The sequence below is a fragment of the Garra rufa genome, chromosome 2, assembly GCF_049309525.1.
Source record: "Garra rufa chromosome 2, GarRuf1.0, whole genome shotgun sequence".
Lineage (NCBI taxonomy): Eukaryota > Metazoa > Chordata > Actinopteri > Cypriniformes > Cyprinidae > Garra > Garra rufa.
Genome location: NC_133362.1, coordinates 38,496,004 through 38,520,191, shown reverse-complemented (window position 1 = coordinate 38,520,191; position 24,188 = coordinate 38,496,004). Strand labels below are relative to the sequence as shown.

Genomic DNA, 24,188 nt, shown 5'->3' with positions numbered 1-24,188 from the left:
GGGGGGCGTAATGTTACATTCATGTCTGTTCTTTTGGTCTCCCCCTGTCATTTTGTCATCATTTGGTTTAACCTTCGTTCTTGTGATTCTTGTGTTTGATCATTAGTTTGCATTTAAAAGTCTGTCTTTGTGTTCACTCCCTGTCTGTCCTCGTTGTTACATGGATGTCGTGTGTTTCAATGTTCTGAGAGTTCCTGCCTGTTCCTGCCTTGTATTTCTGAGAGATTTATATTAAATCTATATTCGTTTGTATTTCGTTGTTCGTCTCATCTTGTCTACATGAGTCATAACAGCCACGGCCCTTCACAAAGCAGTAAGTTCCGTGTACTACTGCGCAAGCCAGATTAAAGTGATTCTTACAATTTAAATACGGATATTTTAATATAACTCCGATTGCAATCTTCTGAAAGAAGGAAGTCATAAACACCTAGGATGCATGGAGGGTGAGTAAATAATATGCTACAGTAATGTTGGTCCTATCGTCAGCTTGTGAGATCGCAGGTTCCCAATTCCAGCCCTCACGTACCCCCGCTCTGCATATTTTGCATGTCTTTCTTAGTTAACAAACCTGATTCAGATCATCAGCTTGTTTGCTCCCTACTTCCCTGAGAATGGGAAATCCGTTGAAGTTTACTTCACTTCAAAACATTCATTCACAGATTTGCGCTGCGCCATTGCCTGCAGCATCTTCACACACAGACAAAACTTACTAGAGAAGTGTAAAATGTGACATAATGTACCTCTGTAAATAAATGCAATTTATACTACAGGGCCGTTGAATGCTTGAATCTGATTGGCTGACGAACGTTCTAATGGTGTGCATTACTTTCTGGGAAACGCATGGCAAACGTAGTTCCAGGCAGCTCTTGACCGCATTACATTTCTATATCACTTCGCCACATGATTTCAGTTATTTCAAGTTCAAGTTCAAGTTCAAGTTTATTTATAAAGCACATTTAAAACAACTTTCGTTGACCAAAGTGCTGTACAACAGGAGTCAATCATGTACTCATCAAATCAAGTAAGATGATAAAGTAGTACATAAAATAAAATAGAACATGCATAATATAGTAAAACAGGCCAAGATAAAGCTTCCTATTTAGTATTAAAAGCCAAGGAAAACAAATGAGTTTTAAGTCTACTTTTAAACTCTTCTACAGACTGAACAGATCTAACTTGAAGAGGCAGACTGTTCCACAGCCGTGGGCCAGCCACTGCAAAGGCTCTATCGCCACGGGTGATGAGCCTTGTTTTAGGGACTGTCAGCAAGAGCTGGGGCCTCATGTACAAAGACTTGCGTTGAATTAATCCTAAAACATTGCGTACGGACAAAGCTGTAAATGTGCGTACGCAGTAAAAAAATCAGATGTATGAAACACTGCGTACGCGGAATTCCACGCATATCTCTTTGTACATCTGAATTAACGTGAAATTGAGCGCAGTCAGCGCACATGCACGAGCGCAAAACCCCTCCCTGCCTCCTCCCCCGTATTAATATGGTAATGACTCCACTTTGGCAAAACCAAACGAAAAAGCAAGCAAGAGAAACTTAACAAAATGTGATTTGAAGGTGCTCCTCACCGGTAGACCGGAGAAAAACTGTTATTGGCAAGTTTGTAAAAAAAAAAAAAAAAAAAAAAAAAAGGGAGAGTTTAGCTGACGCGGTTAACGCAGTGGGGTTTGAACATCGCACTGTGAACGAATTAAAAAAGAAATGGTCCGATGTAAAGGTGCAGGTGGAGAACAGCGGCGACTTAGCCTACGTTTCAGCGCATCAGTCAGAGTCATAGAGCGCAAGCAGATGAACATCGTTGTCTTGTAACGGTAAAATATCTTGTTTGAATAAGTGCAACGTTGTCTTTATGAAATAAACAATAGTAGGCCTATGTCTATAAAGGTTCATATAATGCCTCACCACACGGTGTGATGTTGACATAATGTGATTTAGTTTGACACAAAGCAACCGAGTGATCCTTGTCAGCTAGGTAAAATATTTTATAAGAAATTTATATTTTGATGTTATGGTTATCTGCTGAATTTGCTGATGCTTGTAAATTACATGATGTAATTTATTAACATTTCATCATATTATATAGCCTATATAGCCATTGAGAGGGACATCCCAGTGGATCGCAGTGTTGTTTGAATTAGTTTACATAAGATAGATATATATATATAAGGGAGGGGGGGGGTGCCCTTTTTTCAGTTTCAGCACATGCCCCTCAAAAGGTCTGTGCACGGCCCTGGTGCCACCGGCATTTCAGCTGCCCAATCGCCCGCTCTACAAGTGCGAGAATGGGCATCATTGTATCTGCGCTCTTGGTCAGTTTGTGGGTTGTTGAGGGGGGTTAACAGCCACGTCTTTAATGGATAACCGCGGTCTCCTGATATGCAGTTAAATAGTTACGCTCAATAAAATAAAATAAAGTAAAACTTAGCTGTTTCCGATTCACGTATCCAAATTCTTCTTCAGATGGCGCCTTTATAGCAATGTCCGTGCAGTCGAAGTTGCGCTTACATTAGGATAACCGGTGATCGCTGCAAATTGCGCTTTGTTTGGCTGGTCAACTGCATGGTATGGAAATCTTATATACCTGCTAGACATGCGGATGATCCCGTCCCATACAGCTGGCATTGCACGGCTCAAAGACGACTGGCTTAACCCCGAGCGATCTGCCAGTTCCCTTTGGAAAGAACAATTTGCCAGGAAACCAAGCGTTATCAGCACCTGTAAGGGAACGGGTAATGCGTGGCTCCTCGCTGTCTCCAAATTTGGACCCAACTCAGCACAGAGCTCCAAGAGGATAGCTCTTGGAAATCTGAAACAGCTTATAAGCCAGTCATCATCGTGGGCCAGAAAATCACTGTGATCCCTAAAAACGCGTTCCCTTCGGATTTGGCCATTGACAATGTCCTCCAATAAGGCCAACACTGCCATTGCCATAGACTAAGGGATGTATACATTTGCAAATGCTTTTATATGTTCTAAATCACATAACTGGTAGAAAAATATTGTCTCAATTAACCCATTTTATCAATTATAAATTAATAGCAATGTTTTCCACATGTGTTGGTGCGATACTTTGTAGTGTGCAATTTAAAATAATTGCCTCTAGGAGTCGCCAAGGGACATAAAACAAACACACGCACAAAAAATACACGTACGCCAGACATGGAGTTGGCGTGGATCAACGCACATTCTCACGTTAATTTCATCGTTAGTAAATCCAAACGTGAGCGTGAAATCTGGCGTACGCAAAGTTTTTGTGCGTACGCAGCGTTGATACATGAGGCCCCTGGTCTCTTTTAGCCAGTCTTTGAGAATTTTATTGCCTATTCTGTAATTTTGTGTGTTGGCTTCGTAGCTGTCATGCTCTATTTTGTCAAGTTCAGTCTCAGTAAGCTCTCTGTGTCTTGTCCTTGTTTCTTCTTCGTAGTTCAATTTTCGTTTTTTCGTCTTAATTGGGGAGTCATTTGATTCGTCCGAATCTATCCACTGTTCAAACGTTTTGTTTTTACCGTACATGTTAAAATTAATGTCGGAATTTTCCATTGTTAATTGTGGTTGTCCAGTGTTTGTCACAAGATGGCGCCAAACGGTAATCTTTTTTGGCGCGGAGGGATTTTAAACATACAAGTAGTACCGGCTATGCGTTATTACTTTCCAGCGGTTATTATTTGAAAAGAACGAACCTGCAAATGTCTCAACTGACCAATCAGAATCAAGCATTCCAGAGAGCCATGTAATAAGAGAAACTTATGCTTGTGTTTACACTCTCTATACCACACACGTCAACAGCGCGGCTCTGACATGGCTACCGAAGCAGTTCGCGGCCGCTTTAGTCAATGCTCCCGTTTATACGAGCCGTTCGTTGTAGTTCTTGTAAAGGGATTTAAAAAAAAAAAACTAAATATCTCCCTTTGGAGTGGACTTGTAACATTGTAGATATTTTTTAAGCCCAAACACACACACCACACACTGGCTAAAATTCAAAAAGTGAAAAAGCATAATAGGACCCTTTTAATTGATAAGATAACAGTTCATTCATAGTAAGAGGTTCATACTGATGTAAATTCTGGTCTGTTGAACTGTTATGGTGCTTTTTTTCTGTCATTCACTTTCTTTATATAGTGTGTTTTCATGACATGCCATCCATCGGCCATATTGGCTGTGCTGAACATAAACAATGCCACTGAACCGAACGAAACTTGTATATTTTGATGTTTATTGCTGCTGAAAATGGACAATTATTGTCATGTTTTGGGCTTTATGAATCAGTCAGACTGAGAAAAAAACTATAGACTGCCAAAAGTTATAACAAATCAGGGAGAAGAGTGCAAAAAACTGTCTTGAGGAACAAAAAGAATTGTGGTTGGCCAAACTGAACTAGGATTTCCAGGGCAAAAATCTCCAATATGGCCTCTACTGAAAAGAATGACCACAGAAGATGTAAACAGCATGAGGGTGAGTAAATGATGAGAAAACGGGTGAACTGTCGGGTGAACTGACACTTTTAATTAGACATGAAGTTACTCAGCAGTATACTTTTACAGTGTCTTCTTTAATACATCAAAGCTATGATGCTATGAACCATGCTTTGCGTAATTGTAAAGTCCACTAGGTGAACTGACTGGAAATTTGTGCATGGTTGGGTGTGTGTGCGTGTGGAAATGACCTTTCTAAAAGGCTTATTTCTCAGCCAATTGTGCGATACCATTGGTAGCCACTGTTTTGGACTGTTAAAGAAAGAGGAAGTCCCATGGCCTGAATTGGCAGACCCTCCTATTTTCCTGCACTTTGTTTTCTTGTGCACTATAAGGATCAGAAATCTCTGAATCAACTGATCCAAAAATGAAATCTTTGTAGTTGGGGAAAGAGTGGAAGTCTGGCTTTCGTAAGGAGTCTGGTCCTGTGTCCATGGGAAGGAAGAGACACACAAAGCCTCCAGGAGGGGATTGTTATGGTTGAGATGCATGCGTTTGCCCCTGAGGAGGGTGAAGTTTGGGCTTTCGTCTGCGCTCTGAACAGTGGCACCGGCGAAACGAATCACTGGAAAAAATGACCCAGGGGATGATGCAGAGGAAGAGAAGTCTCTCGTCGCTAAACTGTTTTGGTTATTTTCTATAATTTCTCCCAGTGTTTTCCTTTTTGCCTAAGATTGCTTCCAGAATAAATAATGATTAAGCATGAGCTCACTCTCATTACTGCGTTTGTCCTTCAACTGATGCCAGTGTCCAGATAACAGCCTTTGCAGGGCCTGACCTGCACTGTTTGTCCCAAAAACAAGAAATCAATCTCACACTTGCCAAATGTATTTACCATGTTTTCTGAAAATGTATCATGGAAATAATGGTTATTTATACAGTAGTGGCTACTCTTTGATGTACTTTGAAGTAAATAACACTGTGATAATCAAAGAATATCATGATGTATATCAAAGCACACTGGTATTACCATCTGAAGCCATAACTTTACCAGAGTAATAACATAGTACTTTTTTTACATACTACACAAAGAAGTCTTTTATGTTCACCAAAACTGTATTTATTTTCTACAGTAAAAACAGTGATATTGTGAAATATTATTACAATTACCAGCTACTTCCAAATTAAACCAGTTAAAACCAGCCAACCAGCTTAGGTTGGTTTTAGCTGGTCATCCAGGCTGGTTTTAGAGAGGTTTTGGCCAGCTGGAACAACCAGCTAAAACCAGCCCAGGCAGACTGGGAGACCAGCTTAAACCAGCTACTTCCAACTTAACCCAGCTAAGACCGGCCAACCAGCTTAGGTTGGTTTTAGCTGGTGATCCAGCCTGGTTTTAGAGGGGTTTTGGCCACTTCCTTAGCTGGTCTGGCTGACTTAAAATTTTTAGTTTAGTCAACTTGAAATTTTAAGTTACTTAAAGCAACAACTGGAACATTTTAGTTGACTAAACTAAAAATTTTAAGTCAACGGGGTAGCAAATTATTTTAAGTTGAAACAACTATTTTTTTTTTATAGTGTGGGAGACCAGCTAGAACAACTAGCTAAAACTAGCCAGGCTGGGAGACCAGCTACTTCCAGCTTAAAGGTTGTATCAGCGATTTCTAGCCTGAAACATAAAGTGTAAAATTCAGCTGATCTTTCATCACGATCCGCTCGCTGCCTGCCCCATAAATTGTCTGTGAAAAAACCGCGTCTCTCTGGTCAGCCTAGGGTCCGAGATATGCCAAAAAAACAATCGGCACTACCAACCTTTCCACACATAAACAAACAATGTTCCAACCAATCAGCGTCAGGGGTTTGGTGTTGTGGACTTTCGCTCCGCCTCCCTCACATCCCTGCACCAGTAGGAAAGTCCACAACACGAACCCCCTGACGCTGATTGGTTGGAACACGGTTTGTTTTTTTGGCATATCTCGGACCCTAGGCTAACCAGAGAGACGCGGTTTTTTCACAGACAATTTATGGGGCAGGCAGCGAGCGGATCGTGATGAAAGATCAGCTGAATTTGACACTTTATGTTTTAGGCTAGAAATCGCTGATACAACCTTTAAACCAGATAAAACCAGCCAACCATCTTAGGCTGGTTTTAGCTGGTCATCCAACCCGGTCTTGGCTGGTCAGCAGGCTGGTTTTAGAGGGGTTTTGGTCACTTCCTTAGCTGGTCTGACTGACTTAAAATGTTTAGTTTTGTCAACTTGAAATTTTAAGTTACTTAAAGCAACAACTGGAACATTTTAGTTGACTAAACTAAAAAAATTTAAGTCAGCGGGGTAGCAAATTATTTTAAGTTGAACCAGCTTAGGCTGGTTTTGGTTGGTCATCCAACCCAGGTTTTCGCCACTTCCTGGAAGACTGGCTGGAAGACCAGCTGGAACAACCAGCTAAAACCAGCCTGACCAGCCTAGCCAGGCTGGGAGACCAGTTACTTCCAGCTTAAACCAGCTAAGACCAGCCAACCATCTTAGGAAAATTTGGGCACAAATGGGTTAAAATACATTTTTTCTATATTAATATATTTTAAAATGTAATTTATTCTTTTGATGGAAAAGCAAAATTTTCAGCATCCGATTTTCTACTGAAAAAAGTCAGATTTTTAATGCATGAATAAATTATATTTATATTTTTTAACATAAAAAACTGTTATTTTAAATAGTAGTATTTCACAATATTAATACAAGTGAAAGAAAAAAAACGTTACTGTATTTTTAGAAAATAAATTCAATCTTGGTGAGTATGAGGTTCCATTTGTGCCAAAAATGAACCAACTGCTTTGTACTACACATTGTCTAAAACTAACTTTACCTTGCTCAGTTAGCACGACAGTAAGGATGTCAGAACAGAACAACAGTAGAGATGACAGTAAGGGCAACAGAACAATGTGACAAAAACACAGGACATCAACATATACTAATTTATCTAAAAAAGTAGGCAATGACTGCAGACAAGGACAAATGTATAATACAGTACAAAGCACAAAGTCATCGGTTCATTTATAGGCGAGCAAGAGAAATATTACAATAAACATGAATTTAACTACATTAAAAGTAAGATAAAACCTTAGCTGAAAAGAAAAAACTAAATAGAAATATTGTTATTTCAATGAAAAAACATCAAATGGGAAATGTAAAGCAGGGAATTCCGGGAATGTCATTTTACAGTTTTTCACTGTAAATTCTACATTCTTTTGCACTTACAAAAACTAAAAACTAGTTTACAACTAGGAGAAAAAAGATTGATATGTTCACAGAATTGCAAGTTTATGTCCCAGAATTCGGACTTTATAACTCGCAATTAGGAGTTTATATCACGCAATTGTGACTTTATTTCTCAGAATTGCATCATATAAACTTGCAATTCTGACTTTTTCCCTCAGAACTGTGAGATGTAAACACACAATTGCGAGTTATAAAGTCTGAATTGTTAGATTTAAAGTCAGAATTGCGGGATATAAACTCACAATTGTAAATTCTGACTTTCTTTCTCGCAATTGCGAGTTAGAAAGTCCAGTTCTGAGGAGAAAAAAAGACTGATATGTTCACAGAATTGCGAGTTTACATCTCACAATTCTGACATTTCTCAGAATTGCAAGTTTATATTGTGCAATTATGACTTTATAACTCACAATTAGGAGTTTATATCACGCAATTGCGACTTTATTTCTCAGAATTGCATCATATAAACTTGCAATTCTGACTTTTTTCCTCAGAACTGTGAGATGTAAACACACAATTGCGAGTTATAAAGTCTGAATCGTTAGATTTAAAGTCAGAATTGCGGGATATAAACTCACAATTGTAAATTCTGACTTATTTTCTTGCAATTGCGACTTCGTATTTCGCAATTCTGACTTTCTTTCTCGCAATTGCGAGTTATAAAGTCCAGTTCTGAGGAGAAAAAAAGACTGATATGTTCACAGAATTGCGAGTTTACATCTCACAATTCTGACATTTCTCAGAATTGCAAGTTTATATTGTGCAATTATGACTTTATAACTCACAATTAGGAGTTTATATCACGCAATTGCGACTTTATTTCTCAGAATTGCATCATATAAACTTGCAATTCTGATTTTTTTTCTCAGAACTGTAAGATATAATCACACAATTGCAAGTTATAAAGTCTGAATTGTTAGATATAGTCAGAATTGTGGGATAAACTCACAACTGTAAATTCAGACTTTTTTTCTCGCAATTGCGACTTCGTAGTTTGCAATTCCGACTTTCTTCTCGCAATTGCGAATTATAAAGTCTAGTCCTGAGGAGAAAAAAAGACAGATAAGCTCACAGAATTGCGAGTTTATATCTCACAATTCTGACATTTCTCAGAATTGCGAGTTTATATTCCTCAATTACAACTTTATAACTCGCAATTGTGAGTTAATATCATGCAATTCTGTTTTTATAACTGACAATTAGAAGTTTATATCATGCAATTGCGACTTTCATCATATAAACTTGGAATTCTGGCTTTTCTTCTCATAAAGTGAGATATAAACTAACAACTGAGAGTAATAAAATCTGAATTGATGGATATAAACTCACAATTGTGAATTCTGAATTGTTCTCGCAATTGCGACTTCGTATTCTGACTGACAATTGCAAGATATAAACTCACAATTGCGAGTTATAAAGTCCAGTTCTGAGGAGAAAAAAAAGACTGATATGTTCACAGAATTTATTTCACGCAATTGCAACTTTATTTCTCAGAATTGCGAGTTTATATAACGCAATTTTGAGAGAAAAGTCAGAATTGTGAGATAACAAGTTGCAATAAATAAAAAGTTCCATACTTTCCTGCGTCGATTTTAGATTTTTTTGTTTGTTTGTTTGTTTTTGCTTACCTCTATTTTCATATTGTGAATGGTCTTTTTTTTATCTATTTGTTTTCATAATGTTTTTATTATTCACATACACAGAAAACAAAGCACACATAGAGAGTTTTGACTTTTAATTTATGCAAAACCAAAGTCTAAAATATAAGCTTTTAACACTCTTTCCTTTTGCTGCCTTGCAAACACTATAATATCCCTTAAAACACATTGCAAATCTAATTTAAAACTTTTTTTCGGATAAATAGCAAATGTCCACATGCAGAAGCTTGATGAATTGAAAATGAACAGGTTGTGGATTGGGCAGCAGCTCTCTGCACGTGCGTTCCGGCTCGATGGACATTAAGCGAGGTGTTGTTAATGGACTGCCATAACAGACATTTCAGGTTGACTTCTTTCTACCACATTTCGTGTTTGCTAATACATGGCCTCAGACGCAGTACCTGCGCAAAGACGGGAAGCTGCGTGAGGCCGCCTCCATTTGTGTCCATTTGTCTGTGGAAGATGGAGAGCGAGGAAGGGATGTGCGTCATATTCCAAACAGAAATAACAAGGACAATAACAAATAAATGAGAGAGGTTTGGCTAGGCGAGCGTCCAGCAAACATCTCAGTACAGAAGTGACTCCACAGGCGGCGAGGGAGGAGGACATTCGGTGCGTTTGTGTGCCTGATAACATTCACGGGTTAGCCGGGGACACGTCTGGTTTGGCACTGGCCTTTCAACCCGTTTTGGCATCCCATAGTGGTTGACAGAATCATTATTGATAGCTGCTGTTACAAAACTTGCGCATCTTTACCTCTCTAATCTGTGTTCTCAGTGTCTGCGGTTCTTACAAAGTCTCCGTCATGCCTTTTGGCTTCAAAGCTGCCTCTTTTGGTTATAATGGTCAAGAGGAACAGAGGAGTTTGCTAATGGAAAGTTCCTTTAATTAGCATGTCTGTACTGGCAAACGTCCTGGGGCTGTTAGGACATTTTCCTGGGCTTGTGGGGACATTTAGGACAGGCCTGTCTGTTTCCCCCCCTGCGTTTCAGGGTCCAAGAGTTACGCGGTTTGCCTAGTTTCCCAACTCAATTTGAAGCGCATTCTCTCCATGCACTCAGCACATTACTGAAACGGGCCTGACATTCTCTGTCAGTTAGTTTAATAGCTGTATGTCGTGTCGTTTCTGAGAAGAGAGGAGGTGCGTCCTCATGTCATTATTTAAAAAATTAAACAAGTTTAGCCGTGACATGCCATTGAGATGACAGAAATAACATACTGCCGCTCTGACAGAGCTGAATGCACGCAGCTTAATGGTGATTGATGCTGTATTTGTTGTTAGAATAGCTGAGCTGCAGATTTGTTTCAAAGTTGGAGGCCCTTTATTGAAAGGACTGAAGGGTTTTATACAGGTTTCTACATCATTTACACATGTGTACATGTTGTAGTTGGCTCACAGTTTAGTCGTTTTTTTAAAAAAAAAAGATGGTTTATGAAATGGATACTTATGATATTATATTGTAAATTGGATTAGATGCATTCAAAAAGTGTTGTTACTCTTAACTAAAAACTAACACTTCAAATTTAAATAAAGAAATAAAATGATAAAAAAAGTTAATGAAAAATTAACTGAATTAGATTAGAACTAGGAAACTAGAGTTTAAGTGACTCAAATGACTAAAACTGAAATGAATTAAAGTTAAATAGAAATACATATTAAAAAAACAGTCAAAAGCACATACAATTACTACATTTAGTTTTTTTTGTTGGTGAAACATTTTTACACCTAAAAATATTAAATATATTTTTAAGCTGTGAAACATAAAATAACAAAGGCAAATTCTCCCTCCCCCCCTCTCTCTCTCTCTCTCTCTCTCTCTCTCTCTCTCTATATATATATATATAACACACACACACACACACACACACACACACACACACACACACACACACACACACACACACACACACACACACACACACACACACACACACACACACACACACACACAGGTGGACCTCAATAAATTTGAATGTTGTGGAAAACTTCATTTACTTCAATAATTCAACTTGTGTATTAAATAAATTCAATGCACACAGGCTAAAGTAGTTTAAGTCACACAATCATGGGGAAGACTGCTGATCTGACAGTTATCCAGAAGACAATCATTGACACCCTTCACAAGGAGGTTAAGCCACAAACATTCATTGCCAAAGAAGCTGGCTGTTCACAGAGTGCTGTATCCAAGCATGTTAACAGAAAGTTGAGTGGGTGGAAGGAAAAAGCGTGGAAGAAAAAGATGCACAACCAACTGAGAGAACCGCAGCCTTGAGAAATCGATTCAAGAATTTGGGTGAACTTTACAAGGAATGGACTGAGGCTGGGGTCAAGGCATCAAGAGCCACCACACACAGATGTGTCAAGAAATTTGGCTACAGTTGTCGTATTCCTCTTGTTAAGCCACTCCTGAACCACAGACAGTGTCAGAGGTGTCTTACCTGAGCTAAGGAGAAGAAGAAATGGACTGTTGCCCAGTGGTCCAAAGTCCTCTTTTCAGATGAGAGCAAGTTTTGTATTTCATTTGGAAACCAAGGTCCTAAGGTCTGGAGGAAGGGTGGAGAAGCTCATAGCTCAAGTTGCTTAAAGTCCAGTGTTAAGTTTCCGCAGGCTGTGATGATTTGGGGTGCAATGTCATCTGCTGGTGTTGGTCCACTGTGCTTTTTGAAAACCAAAGTTACTGCACCCGTTTACCAAGACATTTTAGAGCACTTCTATGCTTCCTTCTGATAACCAGCTTTTTAAAGATGCTGATTTCATTTTCCGGCAGAATTTAAGCACCTGCCCACACTGACAAAACACCAAAAGTTGGTTAAATGACCATGTTGTTGGTGTGCTTGACTGGCCAGCAAACTCACCAGACCTGAACCCCATAGAGAATCTATGGGAAAATGAGAAAGAAGAGACCAAAAAATGCAGATGAGCTGAAGGTCACTGTTAAAATACCAGTAATACCATGTTTTTGTTTGGTACAGATAGCACATGAGTGACGTTGCAACCATAAATGAAAACAAAGACACCAGCAACAGAAGATTGATAAGCTTTAATAAGATATCAGTGCAGAGATACAACTTATTGGGTAAAATTTCCCATACAGTAATGTCAACAATAATCATAATAACAGGTTCATAATAATGTCAATATACATTTAGCATATTAAAATATGTACGTACTTGCTTAATCGTTTCGTTTTATAAAAAAACAAAAAAACACCTATTTTATGCATTTATCCAATGTTGTCTTTAAAGTTGAAGAAAACCAGAAAACCAATGGGCAGTCTAATATGAAGTTCAGTGGGTTCAAGAGGCTCAGTCTGGTCTGGTGAATGACCTTCATAATAGTAGATTTTAGACAGACATACATGTACCAGCGCTTTCTGCACATTCAAATGCACAACTCTCACCGTAACATCTTCATATGGCTGCACTGCTTTGAGAAAGACACGAGTTTACCATTTCCTCCTTTGGCATTAATAACTGAACATTCAAGTAATAAGTTTAGTACTGCATTGCTTTATAGTTTAGTATTGAATGCTACATGACTAAACAGGCAGTGACCTAGATTTGCTTGAGTTAAGGCACCTGTAAGAGTTTAAATATGGGATTATTGCCATTTACTACAACTGAAAGCTTTAGAAAGCATGGGTCTAGATGTATCTGGTTTATTTGGGAAAATAATATGCACACAATATACATAATATAATTTTTTTTTCCTAGAGGTGAAGATGAGGAGAGTCTGGAGAGATGTGTTATCTGTCTAGTGGTCTCTCATATTGTGTCTACTCTAACTGTCTATAACTACAGCAGATAGGAGTGTCAATCTGTGTGAGTTTTGAGCATTGAAATGTCTGAGATCTAGTTTTTGTAATCAGTAATCTGTGATTTTTTTGGATTGTTCATGGAGTTAAAACAGTTATAAGTCTCAGACGTGTTATGACATGAGAACATACAGCTAACTTTAGTGCACATTTCAGGTGAATACTAAAGGAAATATCACTAAAATGGTCACATTTCACCCCTAAAAAAAAAAAAAAAAAAAAAAAAGGAAAGTACATTTATATCAGGGCTGTTGAACAATTAATCATGATTAACAGCATCCAACATAGAAGTTTGTATTTACAATATATGTATGTGTACATTTATATATAAATAATACACACACACAGTAAAAAAAACTACTTAGTTATGTCAACTTAAAAAAGTGTGTTTGCGCCACCTTAAAATTTTAAGTTTACTCAACTCAAATATCCACGTTTTCATGTAGTACAACTTAACATTTCATGTTGACTAAACTGTGTGGCAGCATAAACACTTACTTTTTTTTTTTTTTTACAGTGTATATTTATTTTGTAAACACAAACATTTATTTTGGTTGCGATTATTCACGATTAATCACGTTTAATCGTTTGACAGCCCTAATTTATATATGTGCGTGTTTTATTGGCCACATGTAATATCATTTTATGTTGAATTATATGACATTTTAAAATATATTTTGATTTTGGAGGAAGATGTGACCAATAAAAATAAATAAAAATATATTTTTTAATTTACTTAATATTTTTATTTTATTATTATATATATAATATGAGTGTGTATGTGAGTTTTACTTGGTCACATTTTACACCAAATAAAAAAATATGTATTTGAATTATAAGTAAGTATATATAATTTAAAGTAAAATGTGACCAATAAAAATAAATAACTTAATAAACATAATTTTGACTCTTTTTTTACCTAATTTTTCTTTACTTACTCTCATTGTTGTAATACATAAAATGTTTTTTTTTTTTTTTTTTTTAAGAATTTATTTAAATCCATCACTGTAAAAAAAAAAAAATAAAACATTTGTTGAGTCAACTTAATATAATTTGTTACCCGGCTGCTTTAAAAATTAAGTTCAGTCAAACTCAAGTTTAGGTAACTTGAAATGTTAAGTTTTACTAAGTTGATTCAACTTACAATTTTAAGGCAGGTTAAATAAACTTACTTGAGTTGACTGATCTTAAAATTTTAAGACAGCAAGGTAACAAATTATTTTAAGTTGTTAATTTGTTGAGTCAACTTAAAATAATTGTTACCCAGCTGCCTTAAAATTTTAAGTTGAGTCAACTAAAAAAAAAAAAAGCTTAGTCAACTTGAAATGTTAAGTTTTACTAAGTGACAACTTAGATATTTTGAGTTAATTCAACTTACAATTTTAAGGCAGCTGGGTATCAAACATAGCTGTTAGGTTTAACAATTTTTTCGTTTAGTCAACTCAAATATCAAAAGTGTCACTTATTACAACTTAACATTTTAAGTTGAATAAACCTGCTTGAGTTGACTGATCTTACAATTTTAAGGCAGCTGGGTAACAAACACAGCTGTTAAGTTTAACTTTTTTTTCTCCGTTTAATCAACTCGAATATCCAAGTTGTCACCCAGTACAACTTAATATTTCAAGTTAAATAAACTTACTTGAGTTGACTGATCTTAAAATTTTAAGACAGCAAGGTAACACATTTAAGTTGTTAATTTGTTGAGTCAACTTAAAGTAATTGTTACCCGGCTGCCATAAAATTTTAAGTTGAGTCAACTCAAAAAAAAAAAGCTTAGTCAACTTGAAATGTTAAGCTTTACTAAGTGACAACTTAGATATTTGAGTTGATTCAACTTACAATTTTAAGGCAGCTGGGTATCAAACATAGCCGTTAAGTTTAACAATTTTTTTCGTTTAGTCAACTCAAATATCTAAAGTGTCACTTATTACAACTTAAAGGTCTCATATTGCACACATTTCTGGAGGTTTATTTTAGTTGTTGAGTGAAATATGACCTGGACATGTTTTGTGGCATTTACTCCTATGCTAAATTAGTTTAGTTGTGCACAGCCACTCTTTTCAATAGCATCTCACACAGCAGATCCACAATAGAGCAACACATCTCCAGTCTGCTGACAAAACACACTATTACTTTATAAACTGGACTGTGTGCCAAAACCTCATCTTTGTACCTTTAAATCTTAGCAATGTGTCATTCAATGTGTTCACCAGGGGTTCATATGTGTTTATAGATCTTGCTACATTACTACAGATTTCCACAGTTGTAACTAATAGCCTTCAGAAATAATTTAGATGCTTTATAATTCAACTTTAAAGACAACCTCAGGGCAATTCAAATAAGAAGAGAGTTAATGTTATTATCTATGCATTCATATGGGTCAAACTGCATGAAGCACCATCTTTAAACAATGCAAGAAGTCACTAAGCACTAATTAAACTCATTTTAGGGTTCCAATATGCTACATAACATGTCTAAAACAATTTGTTTTATTAAAAAAAAAAACTCTTTATTCCAAATTTTGAACCAACTGTACTGGCCTGCCAATAATTGTAATATGCATTTGCATATTTCCAGAAAAACAACAATGCCACCAAGAAAGAGCACAGGACACCAGCACTGCAGACTCGATAAGGACTCTGATTCACATCTACTGAGTAGACAAGACAAAGTACCAGGACAAATAAATGCTAAACTTTATCATCAAAGTAGAAATCTATAGTAGAAAGCTTAGAGCATCTTCCTTTAAATATGTATGTTTACAGCTAAATTGACAACAATATATGTTTTTAAAGTGGTCTCCACAATAAGGCAATAAAACAGAGCTCAGAGACAGAAACACAGTATTGCCACTAATCAAACAAAGAAAGGCACATGAATAACATGAACACTGAAAGTGGTCAGTGGGGACAAGGCATAAAGACCCCATGAAACGGCTTCCATGCAGTTTTCTTCCTTTATTGACATTTCTTGTTGAAACAAGACGTCTGGGTTGGAAATCTTAAAGATTTTTTTTTTTTTTTTTTTTTTTTTTTACAGGATATAGTCTTAAAGCATTACTAGCATTTACAATCATTTGATTGAACTAATATTAAATCGTTAAATATTATTTAAAATTATACACTTTTAAAGTGTGATAAATATTAATTTAGTTAGCTTTTAGGAGTACACTAGCACAGTGGTTGCCAGCACAGGTGTAATTAAACAAAGCAGTATTAGTTTTAATTCAATTCGTATTAAGGCTGTCAGTAATGATTATTTTGGTAAGTGAGTGACTGACGATTAATCGAGTAATCGGATAATTATGATTAATTTTTTAGTAATACAAATAGATCATAAAAAGTGAACAATAGCCTTTAAAATGACTTAAAATACATATTTAATAGCAAATAAGAAATAGAGGTAACGTACATTGCACATTATAACAAATGCCTACAGAGGGCGCCAATGGCCTAATAATTGTTTTTACACTTTACAGCACAATCTAATCCTTATTTAATATTGACTAACCAACATTTAATTCAAATGTCCACTTAATAGTTAATATTTGGCCATTTCTTAATGACAGAAATGCCAAAACACTGTAATTTCTTAAATATGCGAACATCAAAATGCATTTCAAAACGTTTGTTTTGAAATCACGATGAACAGTTAGCATATTGAGAAAGATATTGATGTAAATGATAACTATTTGTGTGGAGCAGCATTTGCTAAATAATTAAAGCGCATATGTTAAACCTGCGTTGCATATGTTTATTTAAATGTTTGTGAATTCACAATAGCATTATGCTTTATGATGATTTTAAAATGGGTTTAATATATCATGCAGGATTAGAAAAATAAAGAAAGAAGAAAAAAAGATCTAATAATGCGTTTCATAGATTCTCGACCATGGAATTTTTTTTTTAAAAGTTTTTTTAAACAAATTTAAGTGCTATTTATTTATTTAAAAAACAGTCTGTTTTTTTAGTTCTTTAAAATAAATTTGAGTGGTTTTCTTTTTTCTTTTTCTTTCTTTCTTTTTTAAAATTTCTTTTAAACAAATTTGAGTGTTTCGTGGTTTTATTTTGTTTTTAACTTTAACTTTGTTCTGTTTTCAAAAACAGTCCATTATGGAATTCTTTTAAACAAATTTGAATGGTTTTGTGGTTTTATTTTGTTTTGTTTTCAAAAAACATTTTTTTGTTCTTTTAAACAAATTTGAGTGTTATTTGTTTATTATTTTTTGTCAAAAACAGTCTGTTTTTTAGTTCTTTTAAACAAATTTGGTTGTTTTGTGATTTAATTTTTTAAAGCTTTGTTTTGTTTTCAAAAACAGTCCGTTCTTTAATTATTTTAAACAAATTTGAGTGTATTGTTTTGTGGTTTTATTTAGTTTAGTTTTCAAAAAGTTTTTTGTTATTTTAAACAAATTTGAGTGTTTTTATTGATTTATTTAAAAAAAAAAAATCATTTTTTTAGTTCTCTAGAAAATGGTCTAATAATGCGTTTCATATGTTTTCATCCGTGGAATGTGCCACTTCCAGTATTTTGCAGTATTTTTGAGTACTTGAATTGATTCGACGAATCGTGACAGCTCTAACTTGAACTAAAAATAAAACAAATTTACGCGTTGACTTATTATAAAATGCAGTTATTGTCTTGCTTTTATTCAATAATATCTTAAACTGATCTGTTTTATTTATAATAAATTAAATTGTTTTTTAATTTAGTAGAATTAAATGTTATATTGTTATATTTATCTTTAAGGGGTTTGTTTTGAGAATACCATCTACCTAAAGCGCAACAACTGGGGTCACTGTATATATTAGAGCAGGTTGATTTTTTTGTGTGAAATCTGGCAACCATTCACTCAGAGCGAATGTGTTTGTGCGAGTAGAAAGACAGCAGCAAGTGTATGAAGAGCAGCTATTGTTAATGCTGAGTGAGTTATTTAATTTTACTTTGAATTACATCCACTTTGGGAACCACTGCATTAGCACATAGATGCGCTCAAAACTGGCCTTTCACTTCATGGGGTCTTTAATGATGTGTCAGAGGTAGGAAAGTTAGAACAAATGAAAGAAATGAGAACATTTTAAAACAAGTAGCTTACAGTAGATTTTTTTTTCTTTTTTTTTCCTTATCTGACATTGATAGAAAAAGAGGAGAAAGTATGCTGAAAGTGATTAAGCGTAGAAGACAACACAATGCAACATTTCAACTCCTCCGAAAAATACTTAAATTCATTCAGAAACCAACTCGTAACTAAAAAAATAGTACATGTATATAATTTATGAAGATGCAGACAATAAAAATAGAATCAAAGCTACATTTGTCATGTATGCAGTCAGGTAGATATGAGACTGTGAGAGGGTGTATGTGCATGTGCTAAAGCTGGGTTGGTTATTGTCAGGATGGTGGCTGTGAGATGAGCGTTAGGGGTCGGGGGAAAGTGGGACTGCATGTGTGTATGGAAACTGGTTTAAGTGGCCTGGTCTAATGCTCTTAGGAGGTCACTGCCCTGCAGCAAATGAAGGTTGCCTTGCAACGGGACGTTGACCTCGCAGTCGTAACGCGTCAGTTCAGGCAGAGAGTAGGTCTCGAAGGAGGGTCCGATGAGACGACTGGCGATTCCTGCGAACACAAGCTTGTGAGAATCAGCATCCAAAGTGCATGACGTATGCGAGTGCAGATGAGCGTTCGTTTTAGTTCAGAACTCACCGTCCATTTTGGAGGAAGGCTGCATGTTGAACTCTCTGTAGTTACAGCACGGTTCTCGAAAGAGCTTTGTCGCCTGTCCAGCCTGATTCCCCGAATACTGGGTCTTCCTGTGCTGGGGGTCCATGCCTCCATTATGAGCCATGCCTTTGTCTAGATAAAAACACATTTGATTAGCAATTTGTTTGCAATATAGCCGGAATTAGTACTAATCGTCTATTTTCAGTGTAATATACCTGTCAAAGCGCTAGTGCTGAGTGATTTTCTGTCCATGACGGCACAGCTCTCATTCCGAAGTCTCTTCCACATTGTTTGTTGCGATTTTGTGGGAGGTGTCTCGCTCTAAAACATACAGATAGCATGCGGTGACTTAAAGCCATAATTTAGACATAAAAAGAGTTTCAAATGTTTGAATCTAATTTACATGTCTTGTGACTTTGTAAAACACTTTATAGAGAGGTTTATTAAATGCATGACATATTGGCAGGCAAACACAAACTTGAGTGTTTTCAATACATTTTTTGTTCGTTTTTAAACTAATTTGAGTGTTTTTATTTATCTTTATTTCAGAAACAGTCAGATTTTTTTATTTCTTTTAAACAAATTGTAGTGTTTTGTTTTAGGGTTTTTGTTTTTGTTTTGTTTTCAGAAACAGTCTGTTTTTTTAGGTATTTTAAACAAATTTTAGTGTTTTGTGGTTTTATTTTGTTCTTTGTTTTTTTTTTAAACAGTAATTTTTATATATATTTTTTGTTTGATTTACTTTATTATTCAGGTTTTTTTGTCCTTTTAAACAAAGTTTTGTTTTTATTTATTTTTCAAAAACAGTCTGTGTTTAATTCTTTTAAACAAAGGTGAGTGTTTTGTTTGATTCATTTTTTTCCAAAACAGTTTTTGTTCTTTAAACAAATGTATTTATATTTATTTATTTATTTATTAAAACACTGTTTTGAGTGTTTTGTGGTTTTATTTTGTTTATTTTTATACAGTCAGTTTTTCAGGTTCTTTTTGTTTGATTTATTTTATTATTCATTTTTTTGTTCTTTTTAACAAACTTTTAACAAAAAAAAGTTTTCTGTTTTTATTTAAAAAATCAGAAAGGTTTTTAGTTCTTTTAAGCAAATTTAATTCATGTTTTGTTTGATTCATTTTCTTTCCAAAACAGTTTTTGTTCTTTTAAACAAATGTATTTGTATTTATTTATTTATTTATTAAAACACCGTTTTGTGGTTTTATTTTGTTTATTTTTATAGTCAGTTTTTCAGGTTCTTTTTGTTTGATTTATTTTTTTTGTTCTTTTTAACAAACTTGAGTTTTCTGTTTTTATTTATTTAAAAAAATCAGAAAAAGTTTTCTGTTCTTTTAAACAAATTGATTTTAATTTATTTATTCATTAAAACACAGTTTTGAGTGTTTTGTGTTTTTTTTATACAGTCAGTTTCTTAGTTTGATTTATTTTTATTATTCATTTTTTTGTTCTTTTAAACAAAGTTGAGTGTTCTTTTTTATTTATTTAAAAAAACAGAGAGGTTTTTAATTCTTTTCAACCAATTTCAGTATTTTTATTATTATTTATTTAAAAAAGTGTTGTTTGATTTATTTTTTTCCAGAATAGTTTTATCAAAAAAATTAAAGTGTTCTGTTTTTATTTATTTATTATTTATTTTTAAAAAAGTGTTTGAAATCAAATTGAAAATATACGGTAGTTTTTATTTGTTTAAAAGTTCACATACTTTTTAGTGTTTTAGTGTAGTTTGAGTTTATCATCAGGTTTAAACTGTGGTACTAATTAAACTGTGGTAAAAATAGTACTAATAAAAATTATAAGTACTAAAAGCAATACTAACAAAAAATAAGTAATATTCAAACTTCTGACTGGAAGTGTGCAGTTGAAAAATTAAGCAAACCATGTTGTTTTATTTAAATACATTATTATATTCAGGACAGCAATTTATAATTTTAGCATTTATATTTACATAATTTTATCATTTATAATATTAGATTTATGAATTGTAATGTTCAAATTCTCTCTTTTTTTACTTACTGCATTTTAATTAAAATTCTACATTTTATATATATATATATATATATATATATATATATATATATATATATATATATATAAATATATAAATATATATATATATATATTGATTAATTATTTATTGCATTATACACTACCGTTCAAGCTAAGATTTTTTAATATCTTATGCCAACATATATTTGATCAAAAATACAGGAACTACAGTAATACTATAAAATATTATCACATTTTAAAATACTATTGCCTAGCTAAAAATACTTAATTGTTGTGATACAAAGCTGAATTTTCAGCATCATTATTCCAGTCATCAGTGTCACACGATCCTTCTATTTTCACATCTTTTTTCAAGATCTAAGAAACCTTTTAATATTCTAAAAACATTTCAAGTTAAATGTGAACAAACCATTGTCATCTGTGTGAACGAGCGTTTGAAATTGTTGGTGAGAGCAAGCTGAGCTGGACTTATATCTCTGTAATTCTGCACAAAGTTCTCCATGGGCCTGTGAAACAAATACAGGTGTCATTTACTGCAAATCTAAAGACAGCTGTATATCAAATGTTATTTTATAAGACTGCACCAATAGAAACACCCTGTAATATGTAAAATTACCCTTGCAAATAAGATGTCATTCGATGTGCTGGCCCAGCTTGGCAAGAGCGCTTTGCAGCTAAAGGATCCATCATTCCAGCCTTACTGGTTAACGGAGGATCAGGCGGCCACTGCACATTCTGACGGCCTCCCATTGAGGACAGCGGGGTGCTGGCGGGATCATGGTACGGGGGCATCTGCATGGGGCCCCCGCTGTACGGTACAGATGGCCATGACTCCACAGAGCCTCCGCTGATGCTCTGCTTCTCCCCTCCTGAACTCATGTTGGGCTGGAAGTGGCCCGCTGAAGGGGAACCCAAGGGTTGGAAGAGGCTTGTGATGTTGCTGAAGCTCTGCTGGTTGGTTCCCAGGGCTCCGATCTCAGATGGCGGCTCCTCCTGGCAGATGGGATTGAGCTGGAAGTCCTCACCATCCATGGGGATGTAGGGAGCCAGGGTCTCCAAGTCCAGATCACTCAAGTCAGTCTGGAAGGTCACGGGGAGAGGTAAAAGGTCAGACCAGTTTCTATGCAACACCTGATTGTGTCTTTTCCATTATCAAATGCTGACATTAAAAGGATAATGGGGAATCAAAATTTATTTAGAAGATAAATGACCTCCAGAACAGTATTTTTTCCTCCCAAAAAAACAGTTAAAAAAAAGAAATAGAAAAAAAAAAAAACCTAAAAAAAAAAAAAAAAAAAAAAAAACTCAAATTAGTTAAAAAGAGCTAAAAAAAACTGTTTTGGAAAAAAATGAAACAAAACACTCACATTTGTTAAAAAAAAAACAAACAAACAAAAAAAAAAACAGACTGTTTTTGAAAAAAATAAATAAAAAAAATAACACTTAAAACCTAAAAAAAATACTTGTTTTGGAAATATTTTTTTTTTAATTAAAACACTCAAATTTGTTTAAAAAAAAAAACTAAAAAAACTAAAATAAATTACTGTTTTAAAAAAACAATTTTTGAAAAAAATAAAAAAATAAAATAAAATAAACACTCAAATTTGTTATAAAATAAAGCAAAAAACAGACTGTTTTTGAAAAGGAAAAAAAATAAAAAATAAAAACAAAACACTCAAATTATCTTGAAAAAAAAAAAAAAAACCTAAAAAACTGGCTTGTTTTGGAATTTTTTTTAAATAAATTAAATATATAAACTAAACACTCAAATATATAAAAAAAACCTGATTGTTTTTGAAATAACAAAACAAAATAAAACAAACTTAATTTAAAATTAATTTAAAAGTACTTAACAAACTGTTTTTGAAAAACAGCAACAAAAAGTTAAATGTAAAAAAAAACAAAAAAAAAAAAAAACTTAAAAACCTGACGACAAAACAACCAAATTTGTTTAAAAACCCCCTAAAAAACCCTGACTGTTTTGGAAAAAGAAACCCTCTCATTTGTTTAAAAATGAGTTTGTTCCAAAATTGTTTATACACTTGACTTGGATTTACAATTCTCATTATCTCATAATACCTTTGCTAGACTGGTTTATTATTAAATAAATACTAATTTATTTGGACTGGGTAGTGAAGGAAAGGCAGCCAACAAGTGCTCTGCATATATGGAAACTCCTTCAAAATACCTTTAGAACAGTTTTTTTTTTAAATATTCAGACACCTAAAAAAAATCATGATTATGGAAAAAAATAACACTAACAATCTGATACGATCCTTAAAATATAATTTTAAGATTTCTTACAGATTTTAGCCAGTCATAATCTTTATATATATCAATATTTAAAAAGTATTATACATTTCATATGACATATAAAAACATTAGTAATATTGCAGGTTAAATATTTGCTAACCTCCTGGTTGCAGGAAGTCTTTGTCTCTTGCGTGTCCAAGGAAAATAGTTTCTCGGTCAGCTCCACCTTCAGGTCACTGTCCACTGAGGTGTAGTAATCTCCGGGGCTGCTGGGCTGTTCAATATATAAAACATACTCCATGACCACATACTCTACAGTAAACAAAGTTATCATACAGGTACAATGCGTAGCAATGAGAAGATGTAGTATTTGTGTTTACCGTAGAGCAGCTGCTCAGGCTGGGAGTTGTACTGCTGGGAGGCGGAGCCTGAGGCACAGTGAAAGTGGCGGCCATTTTGGCCATGTCTCCAGCAAAGCTCGTCTTGTGGCCATCATGAACAGAGTGAGACACAGGAGGAGCCACAGAAGACACTTTGCTGTACATCGGGTGTTCCTCAAACTGGGGGTTACCTGACAGAAAGAAGAATGAATAAGCAGATTTGTATTATAGGTAACCAGCCGTAGCATGAAATATAGTGATAGCAAGATATCAGCCGGCCTCATTAACTAGCTGTTTTTATTTGGCCATTTTGAGACGGGCATTTATTTGATCAAAAATACAATCATAATACTGTGAAATATTATTACTATTTAACTGCTTTCTATTTGAATATATTTTAAACTGTAATTTATTTCTGTGATGCAAAGCTGGATGTTGTCACATGATCCTTCAACAATCATTCTAATATGCTGATTTGGTGCTCAAGAAATATTTATTGTTATTATAAATGTTAAAATGAGTCGTGTTGCTTAATATTTTAGTGGAAACAGTGATACAATAGAAAGTTAATTTGAACAGCATTTATTTTAATTGGAAATCTTCTGTAACATCTTAAATGTGTTTACTGTCACTTTTAAGCAATT

General features: G+C 34.6%; 1 protein-coding gene across 1 annotated transcript in view; it reads right to left on the bottom strand.

Annotated features, from left to right (window-relative positions):
- Nucleotides 1–12,381: 12,381 nt before the first annotated feature.
- The window catches only part of epas1b (endothelial PAS domain protein 1b), an 88,670-nt gene continuing 76,863 nt past the window's right edge, over nt 12,382–24,188 (bottom strand). Inside the window, exons 10-16 of the mRNA XM_073834232.1 lie at nt 23,545–23,735; nt 23,325–23,438; nt 21,528–21,991; nt 21,321–21,417; nt 19,110–19,215; nt 18,877–19,026; nt 12,382–18,789 (exon numbers count right to left, since the gene is read on the bottom strand). Coding sequence (XP_073690333.1) covers nt 18,638–18,789; nt 18,877–19,026; nt 19,110–19,215; nt 21,321–21,417; nt 21,528–21,991; nt 23,325–23,438; nt 23,545–23,735 — 1,274 coding nt within the window. The 3' untranslated portion in view covers nt 12,382–18,637. The remainder of the gene's footprint in view (nt 18,790–18,876; nt 19,027–19,109; nt 19,216–21,320; nt 21,418–21,527; nt 21,992–23,324; nt 23,439–23,544; nt 23,736–24,188) is intronic.